Source organism: Haliotis rubra, unplaced genomic scaffold (assembly GCF_003918875.1).
Source record: "Haliotis rubra isolate DU_JTF1 unplaced genomic scaffold, ASM391887v1 Scf907, whole genome shotgun sequence".
NCBI lineage: Eukaryota > Metazoa > Mollusca > Gastropoda > Lepetellida > Haliotidae > Haliotis > Haliotis rubra.
In genome coordinates, this window is record NW_025767643.1 from 40,613 (window position 1) to 53,141 (window position 12,529).

Here is a 12,529-nt window from a genome sequence, read left to right on the forward strand (position 1 = left end):
ATAAAAATCGGAAAAAAACCCCAAACACATAGAGTTAATGTTGATTCCATATCATCAATTTTCAGAAACTACTGTTTCACAATATTTCTTGCGAGGTTCTGAAGAGGTCAAATTGCAGTCAGAATTCTACTGGTAAAGGATGTAACTGAATAGATAAAGAAATTAGTAATGTATATTGGGTTGTTGTAGGGTAGGAATGAATTTAAATGTTAATCTTAGAAAAAAATGCAAATTATCCTCTAAGTTGAACTGCAATACTTGTGAATGAAACTGACACTTTTCCTTCTGATCCTGAACGATGGACAGCCTCCCTCCTCTCATATATTGCCAGTCTACTCATCTCCTCTGATGGTGGGGCAGGGGAAGGAGCAGCACCAGCAGCAGAAGGATGTGGAGGTGCTCTGGATGAGGAGGGAACTGGCTCAGCAGGTGGTTGTGCAGAAGTAGAGGAACCTGATGTAGATGGACGACTGGAAACCTGGGAAGGTGCAGGCATTCCTCTGCCCTGTGCTGCCCTGAAAAGCACTCACTTGATTAACAGCAGAGCTTTGTCTTCAATACCAATTTGGTGTGATCAACATATTAATAAGGATACTATCAACAACTTCATTTGAGCAATCTATTGCTGTTCTTACATCCATTTTACAAGGAAAGAATTTTCAGAAATACCAAATTTGGCTTGCCGGTATGTAGCCTAGGTATGATTTGATTCATACCTAATCACTAGGTGGGTCACATTTCACTATATGTTGTATGCTTCTCTTGAGGGTAATACAGTCTGATGTACGCCTCTTTGTATCAGTGTTATCCGAGCCGGTATTTACAAGGTATTTATCTTACCGCCATGTTAAATGTACAAAATATCATTTTATTTAATTTTGAAGATCGATAAGCTAGCTACCGACTATATGACATGTAAACAATATGGCGTCTGCCGCTCGAATTTTCAAAATCAGTTAAACATATTCTGACGAGGCAATGTATAAAATATACTCATAAAAACGAATAAGGGAACACATCAAAGTATAAGTGTTCCTTCATATATTTCCAGAATTTCACTCACAGTGTAATACGTACCTTGTGAAGAAACCTGGCAAGGAATAAAGGAACACTTGTACTTTCATGTGGTCCCTTATTCGTTTCCATGAGTATAGTGTAAATAAAGCAATGAAAGTCGGTAAAATATTTGTGTACATAGTGAACTCAAAGACAGCTAATCTAATGGTTTTCGAACTCCATGCACTGCATACATCCTGTTATGACGTCATACGATTGTTAGCGATACAGCTTCTTAGCAGAGAATTTGGTGGTTACCGTGGCAGCAGGTAATGTCTTTTCCAGTTGTCACCCTCCTGGGAGGGGTGACACAGAAACTTGTTAAAGCGTCATTGACCAATGAAATTTAAGTATTTTACATGACGGTAAGATAATGTCTGATGTATCAATTTTGCACATTACTGAGTTCTGGGTATAAGATAGTATCTATGATGGACAGCATTACCAAACTGTCAGGTCTATCTTCACATAGGGCTGACAAAATGCTAAATCTAATATAAACAATTAGCATTGATAGAACAAGTCAACCACCAGTGATAGCAACACAGATTAACCTGTCAGGAGATTTCAGTATAAACTGGATGATAAAAACAACCATTAACCAGGCACATCCCTATGACAAAAATGTGGACACTTACTTTTGAAGCAGTTCTTTCATGCCACCAAGACCCCTTCCTATTGGCATGGTAAATGGCATAGCTGGTGCAGGTTTAGGAGCTGAAAGCATTTACAAATATAACTTACACACTATTACTTTGTGAATGCCTGATAATTTTAATGAAATTCAACAAACTGACCAATCTTAGTTATAACACTTATCTTTGATAGGATGTCTTTTTGAAAATACTGAACAAGAAATGATTGATTAACATACTAGTTACCTGTTGTTTCGGCTAAAGCACCTGGCTGAGAACTAGGCTGGGCTTTCTGCATCATGGCTAGCAGTCCTCCCCCTCTTCCAAACGTAATGGGAGCAGCAGGTGGTTTTGGTGTTGCATCACTACTCTGGGGGGTAATTGGGGCAGCAGCCTATAAGGAAAACCTTCATAATTAAAAACAAGTGGTTATTTCTTGCATAGAAACAATGAAAAATATTATGGAATATACTCAAACAGATTGAAAACTTGACACTTGTAAAATTGAATCTCACAACGTGCATTATTATGAAAATATACATGAATCATACAGCCTTCATCCAGGACACAAGATAGACGAAGAACATTTGATGAGTGGCCAAACCTGTGCTTGGGCTTGCTCCTCTTGTTGCCCTGGTTTCCTTGCAGGCTGCTTCAAAGCATCTAGAATCGACCTTCCCCTTCCGCCTCTGCCATAAAATCCACCTGATGCCATGGCTGGTCACTGAGTGAGACCCTTACTCCTGGCTGTACTTATATGTTCTGCAAAAAGAACATAACCAAAATAAGCTCAAAAGCATGTTGTGATTCCTGATCAGAAGGTCCTGCTTTACCACAAACCACAAATGAGATTTAAATATATGGCCTTACAGTACATTGATTGGAATTAACAGAGATACTTCGTTTCATGAGGCTTTCTCCCACAGTATTTGAATGAAAAGACAGAGCTCCAGATAAGATTTAGCTCATGTGGGTACTGTACCCACTGCATTTTTTTGGAGTGGGTATTATGAATGTTGAGTGGGTATTTCATTTTCCGTTACCCACTGCTTTCAAATATGTGCGTATTTCAGTCACTTTACTCACCTAAGTATTACGTCATTGAGTAAGTTTACTAAGCAGGTATGTTCTGCCTTATGTCATACCTAATCAAAACCAACTTAAATATAATGGAAATTATTTCATAAAAAATCACTCATCCTATACTGACATTACAACACTTGTCCTATACTAACAGTACAACTTGATAGCAATTGATGTCTTTTTCATTACGAAAGCGATTTTTATGAATATATTCCGTCACGCATTTGTTTTAAACTTTTTGTGTATCTAACATTTTATATGCGTAACTGGTACACAACAATTATTTTTCAATGCGTCATTCTATGCGTTTTACCCAGATATGCAGCTTATCTGGGCCTCTGAAAAGACATCACAGACCTCAAACTTTCAACTTTATGGTTAACCCTTGACTTAGATTTTGATCTGTTCTCTAGTAATATTTGTACATGTTAACAACATGTAATTTTCTGACTAAAATTGATATTTTATACTTATCCTGACTCATGCTTAATTGCTTGTCTCCTTCCTCCTGCGAACTATAGTGGAACACTTGAATCCCCTTTTGAAGCTCCCTTCAAAAAAGCGGACGTAAAATCACTCACCCCACGAGTAGCCTCCCTTTGATATTTGGCGCCAAAGCCGTCACATGATCAGACATGCTATTCACTCTCTCCGAATATGAGCCCGACACCCGGATCTACAGGGAAATCCAGAGTGCCATGAGGGGAGGTTGGGAGGGCTGACCTCATGAGTCAGGATAAGTATAAATTATCAATTTTAATCAGAAAATTACATATTTTTCCTTATCCTGACTCATGCTTAATTGCTTGTAGAATCCGATGGAACCGGTGGTGGGTCAAGCCACTCTGGATTCATAGCTGCTGATTTACGTCCTTATGCCCCCTAGGGAACTTCTAATGGCACTGTGTCCTTTCTTCCAGCTTCCTCTGATGAGTCTGGGGGTACCACAACTTGTAAGATTTCTCTGGAATCGTCTTCTCCTGACATTATGTGTGGATTTATGCAACTCCATATCTTGATGCTCGCATCAAGTGGAGAAGCGATCCTTCTTCATGTACAAGTAAGTCCTAACAATACAAGTACAGGGTCTGTCACTCATGCTAGCCTGTCCTAGACGTGCGCATGGACTCTAAAGCTCTAACTCTTCCAAGTGTTGGCTTTACAAGTCATGTGATAAATAGGGTGAGATTCATCCCAGCGTCTTTGAGGAACCTCAATTGTTGTGCTACAACAAGAGGACCAAACTGGTGAATGCCGGAGACGTCCTAGGTAGCCATGTCTCTGAGGTAGTGGTTGGCAAACACTGTCTCCGACTTCCAAAAGCAGCACTCCATTATTGTCGAGATGGAGCAGTTCCCATGCAGAGCGAGTGTCTATGGCAGTGCTCTGACTTCATGAGGATTGGAGGCTCGTGGAGGCTCAAGTCCTGCTGCTTTGTAGGCTCTCAATATGACGGCTCTCATCCATATTGATATTGTTGTACGTGAGACCTCTGTAGGCGTCTCCGTAGATAGAGGGATGAAAAGGCGCTTGAATTTTCGTCTCCTCATTTTCGACCTTTGTAGGTAGACTTTCAATGCTCTGACTGGACATAGGGATAAATCTTGAGTATCCTGTGGCCCTAGGATTGACAAGATTGCTGGGATATGGAACTGTCTGTCTGGTTGACCGGGCAGTTGGTTCTTTGCTATGAAGTCCTATCTCAATCCCAGATGTACAGTGTCACGATGTGCGTCAAATCGTGTTCATTCAAAGTCCATAGGATGTCCTTGCTATAGTGCGTTTGGCTCAAAAGCGGACCGATGAATTGCAATCTAACTCAAAAACTAATAAACATATAATTCTCAATGAAACGCTGATCATAATCAAAACATCAGACCAACTCTGTGATTTGTTTGCAGAATTTATGTCCTAAAATTAAAAAAGTTGTTAAACAAACTATCACTAAAATATTGACACAGTTCACTATTTAATACGAGGGAGGAGTGCAGAGAAAGGGACACCTCTCAGAGTTGGTGTGACATTTTCATTATGATCAGTGTTTCATTGAGTATTTTATGTTTATTAGTTTTCGAGTTAGATTGCAATTCATCGGTCCGCTTTTGAGCCAAACGGACTATAGTGGTTCATAAGCGTCACTGGTGAGATGCTGCAAGACCACGTTGAGATCCCAAGCAGGCGCCTTAAACTTCTTTTGTTGGTTTTCCAACTTAAAGGAGCATGGTAATGCCAGTATCTCTGGTACTTTGGTCAGCTTCACACCCGTCTTCATGGTGATAACTGTGCTGAGGGCCACTAGGTATGTAGAGAGTGTTGATCCTTTTAGCCGCCTTGTTTGCCTTAGATGACAAAGGTATTTCGCCACTTGAGGATGTGTTGCTTTCATCGCCGTGAAACCCTTCCTCAATGCATATTTCTCAAAACTCTGCAACTTGTCGTCGTACAAGTTGCGGGTTCATCTACGTAGAGCTAATGTGACTGATTTTGCTGCTCTGGCGGAATATCCTCTTTTCTTCAAGCAAATCGTGATACGTTCCATGCGTGTAGTTGGAATACTGTTGGATTTCCGTGTACTTGCTTGGTGTGCGGATGAACTAGTAGATTTGGTCACTCTGGGAGTTGCAGGGTTGGATTTCCGAGTTCTTGTATGAGAATGGGAAACCACACTCTCGCTGAGCAGTAGGGCGCGACCAAAATCAGTTGCAGCTTCTTTGTCTGCTTGATTTTCTGCAACACCTTCGGTATTAGAACTGGAGGAGGGAAAGCGTAAGCATTTAATCCTTCCCAAGATATGCTTAAAGCATCTGTTGCCCATGCTTGTGGATCTGGAATCGGAGAGACGAATGTTGGTAGTTGTTTGTTGAACTTTGTCGCAAACAGGTCTATCAGTGGAGATCCTATCATCTGAATGATGCATCTGACGTCTCTGGCTGTAACATCCACTCAGTCACATTTTTGGCTCCGGGAATGTGGGCTTTTATGTCGATGTTCAGGTTGTCTATTATGCTGAATAGGTGAAAGCTGAGGTCTAGCAGATTCCTCGACCTTGTTGATCCTTGTCTGTTGATGTAGAATACCACTGTGGAGTTGTCCGTATGTATCATCAGCTGTGCGTTCCTTAGTATGCTGGACCAGTGTAGTAAGGCGTTTATTACTGCTTTCATTTCAAGCATGTTGATGTGCAGACTTTGTTCCTGACTCGACCATTTTCCCGCTGCCACTTCGTTGTTGTCAAGGTGAGCTCTCCATCCCTGAAGAGATGCATCTGCGTAGACATGAGTGACTGCCAACTTCGTAGTGGTAACGGAGAGAGTAGTGCTTGAGATATCATCTGTTGTATCTTGACCCAACGTTCCTCTGGAACGACTATGCGATTCGCTGATGTGATGAGTCGTATTCCTAGGAATTGAAGATCCTGTGTAGGTTCTAGTTCCAATTTGAGGAGATTTACTAGCCATCCTAGTTGAGTGAGTAGCCTGATGGTGAAGTCAGTTGCAGTCTGAGTTGACTGGGATCTTGATGAGCTTGAATCCCTTCGTCCAGGTAAAATGCACTGTGTACACCTCGATGATGTAGGTATGTGATGACGGGCTATGTCACTCGAGTATACAACCAGGGGGCTGACGATATTCCAAAAGGTAGCACCTTCCATTGGTAATGGCATCCGTTGAAGATGAATCGAAGATATCTCCTTGAGTCCGGGTGTATTGGGATGTGAAGATACGCATCCTGCAGATCTATGCTGGCGAGGTAGTCTAACGGACGGACGGATGACTTGTCGTAGTTGAGGAAGGTGTATCATCCTGAACTTTGCGGGTCTGCGTAGATAATCCTGGTTGAATTTCCTCATGTTGTAGAGTAGTCGGAACTTTTCCTTGGAATTTTTCTTTGGTACCTGGAAGATTGGGGAGTAAAAACCAGGCGTGATGAGTTCCTGTTTTATTTCTTCGACTGCCTCCTTCTCGAGTAGAGTTGTGATGGCGTCGAGTAGTTTCCCCCTCTGGTTGGTAGCATAGTTGTGTGTCCGAGGAGTGCTTGTCAAAGGTGAAACTGCTTGTAGTTGTTTCTTGTATCCTCTGCGTAGTATCTGGGATACGTAGTTGTCCTGAAGAATTCCCCAATTCTCCCAGTAGCGTTGTAGACGTCCACCCACTGTAGAAAGTTGTATGGGAATGGCTGGGGGTGGAAGACTCCAGTCGTTCCGAACCCGTCCATCAACGTCTAGCATTCCTGGCACCTCTGAATCATCTGCCTCTTCCGGGGTTACCTCTGGGAGCTCCGGTTGGGGGATGAAAAGAATCTTTGCCTCCTCTGGAAGTGCCGTATTTCTTCTCTTTAGCTCTATGTATCCCCGCAAACTTTGATTTGGCAGAGTAGCGTTGAGATGTCTGTCGGATAACACTGGCCAGTGTATCGATGGACTTGATCATCATGACCTCCTTAGACTCCTTCGTAACTTCTTTGGCCATGTCTTCAATTTCCCCTGCGAAGATAGCTGATGCTGACCATGGAACTCTGTACAAAGTCTTGGTGAACTTCTCACTCCAATTACAGGAAGATAGTAGCCCATGTCTTCTCAGTAGCGTCAACCCTGCTGATGTAGATGCCAGATGCTCTGATATAAACTGCTGGTCTTTCTTCTTGGTCAGCAATGCCAAGTAGATCATACGATCTTCTTCCGAGGTGGAGTTCCTAAACTTCGTACTGAGGGTTTCATTGATGGCTCTTGATCTGGCTAGACCAAAGAAGGTACGCCTGGTAGTTGTGTCTAGTTGTGCTAGCTTCATATCGTCCACTTTATAAGTCCTGGTACGGGCGTCTTTGATGATTTTGTAGTTCTCGTCTATCTCTGGGGCCTTCATGAAGGGTTCCATATGGTGTAGAGAGAACTTCTTGGCATTGAACGGTGGTATACTTTGACTCTGGAACTTTGTTGTCTTTCTGATGGCTGTACTGAGGTTCTCTGGTACATTCAACACAGGATCTATGGGTGGAAGGGTGAGCGTATCAAATTCATCATTTGACAGCATGTACGTGAATGCTTCATTATCCTCTTTAGAAGGTGATGCAAGCTCCAATCCATTAGCCATCCAAGACTTGATCTCTGTATCGGAGAATATGATTCCACCATCATCTTCTGATTTGGATGCATCTTGTTCTGAAGACCGTTGCCATTGTGCTTGCTCCCTGAGTGGAGATCTACGTGGTGATCTACGTGGAGACATTCGCGAATGCCTTCGTGGAGATGCGTGTGGAGACCTGCATGGCGACCTGAATGTGCGTGAAGATCTGCGTGGCGATGAACGTGAAGATCTTCCTGAAGACCTGCGCGAAGGTGATCGATCGGTATAAAGATCCTCCCTGGAGTCTTGAGACGTATTCCTGCGCCTTCATGAAGGTAAAGATTCTCTTCCGTGGGATGTGAAGTACGTTCGCGCAGGTCCGCGATGATTGTCCGAGTCTGAGGTCGAGGCTGATCTGCGATGCTCCGGTGAACGTCTGGTTCTCCTTCGCGAATGCTCCTCTTCTACTGCAGGCTCATCGTTGTCCAGGTTGACACTAATGACAGGTTCTCTGGAAGTTGTCGTGGATGACTGTCGAGTAAGTGATCCTTCACGAACATTCCGTTCTTCAAGCAGGCTGCCATCTTCACTCGGATGCGATCTGCAGGCTGAGACGATGACGATCTCTTCCTGGACCCAGAGCTGCCATCTGCCACAGTCAACAGCTCCGTAGTAGCCACCGGCAAATCACTGGAATGGTGAATCTCAGCAGACAATAATACACGGTTATCAACACATTCACTCTGTTTAGACATGACTTGTAAAAGTCGTCTCGACCTGTCCTTGGCACGTCTAAGAATGGAATATAATTAATTAGTAAATTCAATTTCAGATATATGCTGACAAAGTTTACAGCGGAGGCTGGAAGAACATGTAGAAGTGCAGTTAGGACATAATGAATGCGGATCAGCAGCCGACAAACAAAACCTGCAACGAATGCAAGTTTTCATCAAATGCAAACAAGATGAAACATCATGTCAACAATGTTAATAAACGGAAAATTTGGTACAAATTTCAAACCATATTGCTGGTATATGCTTGCTAAAGACCGTATACAGCTAATTTAGTAGTCAAAGCCTAAAATAAAAGGATATAATGCCGTATAGGGGACCCAGGCCCTCTCACAACCGTCCTCTAGGGCGAAAAAGGAAAGGGTGAAGAGCATGTCTGATCATGTGACGGTTTTGGCGCCAAATATCAAAGGGAGGCTACTCGTGGGTGAGTGATTTTACGTCCGCTTTTTTTAAGGGAGCTTCAAAAGGGGATTCAAGTGTTCCACTATAGTTCGCAAGAGGAGCAATTAAGCATGAGTCAGGATAAGGAAAAATATGTTAAATTTTACATGTACTTGTTAAGAAAACACTGGGAATTTTTAAAACAAATTTACATTTCAGGGTCAAACCTATAGATTTATACCTACTGGTTGCAAATGTATGTAATGAGTAAACTCCTACAAATATCAGTACTGAAAGTGATGAATTCGGAATGGATACATCATTAACAATTATATATTTATAGTGCTGTACCCTACATAAAGCCTACCAAGATAATAGTGGTATTCCGATTAATTAAAATAATCGAAGATTGGTCGCAGTGACTAAAGGACCAAGAAATTGATCATGTTTGAACACAAAAAATGTGGAAACAATTGTTAGCATAAACAATATTGTTCCAAAGGTTGGTTTTGTCGGGGTCACTAAATTTATATTACATAAGCACTACGGGCTTGTTCCAAATCATGACTGAATTTATCTTAAAGACTTCAGGAAAACGATGTGAAATTTGCAAATGTATTTTGTGTAATTTGAAAAAACCCAAAAAAACCCAAAGAACCACATGTTTTTACTTCTTTTTTTTTGTGTGGATTAACTAACATAACACTAAACAGGAAAATTTGATAAATTATCCTAACCAATAATTTTTCATGAATGATCGGTTGTAATGAACCAATCATGAGATTTTAACCAATTCCCAACACTACAAGATACTACAACAGATCTATTCATTGCCACTGTTGACAACAAATACTACATAAAAGATTCACAGATCAAAGGATCCTAAAAGGATGATTGGGAAGAGTATTTTGGACCACATCAGTTTTGTTGAAGCACTGAGCTACAAATCTATGCTTTAGCTCAAATGTAATTTTATTCATAATGTCTAAAGCACACTCATCCACCATGTACTTTAAAATGAAGAATGTTGTCATTATTATTGATCAAGACAAGTTAACAATGGTCCCAAAAGGTTTCAATAATGTTTTCATCAAAGTATGTGTCTCCAGATTTATCATGGGACCCTCTATTATCGTGGTAGTTAATGTTGCCGCCATCGGTATTATGAACGGCTACTGACATTTGGCATTTTATATATATTTTCAGTTGACTGATGTTTAATCTTCATTTCTATCACAAATAATGTTGCCCATAGTCGCAACTCGTTCAATACGAGCGCAGCAATTCCCATTGCCTCGTTTGGCACGGAAATTTAAGCAACTTTCTATTATCACGGTATTGCTATTTTCTTACTATCTCATGTGGTACAAGCAAATGATGCTGTCAAACCTTTACTAAAAAAAGTATTGAATCTAAATAGTTTTATTATTAAAAATTATTTAGGAATTTCATTCAGATAAGTAATATCATCATGTTTTAACCAAAGCATCTGAAACTTTAACCAAAATTTTTTTTGCCACCTTAGAACGTACCATACAATTTGCTGCCATGTGCAGGGTGAAGTTGCATTATACGTCACTTCCTGTTATATTTTCAGAACGGAAAATATGCAAATAACCTTGTAGCTGTTGCAGGATTACTCCTGACGAAGTAAGTTTTGATTCATGCTACATGTAATGGCAGTAGGGGTCATGCTAGTTCAAAATGTTCTAGAACTTGCTGAAAAGATGAATACTTCAATATTTCTACGATTAGACATGACATTTCAATGAAATAAACGACTTTTTCAAGAGCCAATTTGTTGTTTACGTAATTTGCATATGTAAACAGCTGATGCGGGGAGTGGTTTTTCTGCTTTTTCCACTGTTTTCACGTGCTGCGATAATAGAGAGTTCCAGTATAATTGCTGCAATCAAGTTGATTTTACTTAGCAGACGGGTGAAGTTTTGACAAGGCTTGATTCCTTAACCCATTTATGCACATCGTCCCTTTTATGGGACGGGTATCTCCAAAAAACTTTTCTCTCCCATTGTTGAAGATAGAAACCTGCAGTTTAGATGTGAATGAAGCTGGGTAAATTGTTTAGTGGTTGAACCATTCACATTACTTGTAGAGTTTAAGTTCTTTAAGCATGGTCACTTCCAGTGGCAAGGCTGGTCCCCTGCCAATTCGGCAAATTGTGAGGTAAGATGATATTTTTAGTGGTCCCTATTTTAACTATGCAAGTTCATTAGAATGTGTTTAAAACTTTCATTGTTCAAATAGAAAAATTAAATGAAAATGGTTTGCATTTTTTCCTTACTCAAATTTCCGCCAAAGTACCGTCCCAAAAATGGGACAACATGCAGATGAGTGGGACACACTATTGCAGTGTAAAAAAAGTATGGAAAAAATATTTACTGGTAAAATGACACCTCATTCCTTTCATTAATTGCTAAATGAAACCAGCTCACAATATTTGATGAAAATCTAAGACCCTATGCATAAATGGGTTAAATTAAAATCGTTATTTTCAAAATTTGGTAACAAGGAAAACGGGTAGAAGTCACTTTACTTCTATTTTGCTTACATTCCAAATTTCATTTTTCATGGAAAAAATTTGAGCACAAAACACGAAAATAGTTTTAGTTAGATTTTAACATCAGTAAGAGAGGCACAAACCCTCGCACAAGACGGGAACAAATGCCTTGAAATTGAGAGAGTTTCTTGCAGCCTTATGTCCCAACAGGGACGAAGATGATTAAGTAAATAAGTAACAATTTAATCATCCCTCGACTTTGGTCATATTCTCGAAACACATCGTGACAAGGAGACTATCGAAAATAGGTTACGTCAGTGTTTTGGCATATTGTCGTATCAACAGCTGTCACCAGGCTCCACAGCATAATAAGATACCACTATCTGAGTAGTTACACAGCATAGGCATTAGCAGCTTCACACAAACTAACTCTTTCAATAACCACTTTTCATTCCAAGATAAACAAGAATCTTGTCATCTTTTCAAAAGCAGACGCCATATTTGATGTTCCGCGCCATCTAATCAAACATTATGATGCTGACGGTAACTGAGATATAATCTGTGAAACCACTAATATTTGCGACCATTTACTCACAATGTTTCTCTGAGAAATGCATTTATCGTTCTTGAGTCATTCAAGGGCTCAGGGTATACTCCAACACGAAGACAGTTTCATAAAGCAAGTTCTCGTGGGAAAATCACCCGGATGAAAACAAAGGGGGATAAGCACAGTCGGTCCAACGACGAACCGCCACCATTCCATTTAATCCGTATTCACATTCCGCTAAGAAGATATATATCACTCACATTAAAAAAGTTTTGTTTGATATTGTGTTTCACATCGTAAAATAGTGTTTAGTTTGTTGTTGTTGTTATTTTTAATGGAATTTGAACATGAGACAAATGTTTTCATTGTGAAGTGTCTTGACTCAGTATCATGACTAATCCGTAAGTGATGTTTGTTTCTGTTGTTGGAAGTTTTTAGTCCACACATGGGAG

The 12,529-nt window shown here is 40.5% G+C and overlaps 1 protein-coding gene across 1 annotated transcript in view; it reads right to left on the bottom strand.

Annotated features, from left to right (window-relative positions):
- The window catches only part of LOC124264063 (piwi-like protein Ago3), a 28,192-nt gene extending 15,955 nt beyond the window's left edge, over positions 1 to 12,237 (bottom strand). The window contains 5 exon segments of the mRNA XM_046698783.1: positions 276 to 515; positions 1,695 to 1,773; positions 1,938 to 2,085; positions 2,296 to 2,453; positions 12,126 to 12,237. Of these exon segments, the coding sequence (XP_046554739.1) occupies positions 276 to 515; positions 1,695 to 1,773; positions 1,938 to 2,085; positions 2,296 to 2,406 (578 nt within the window). The 5' untranslated portion in view covers positions 2,407 to 2,453; positions 12,126 to 12,237.
- Between the last annotated feature and the right edge of the window lie 292 nt (positions 12,238 to 12,529).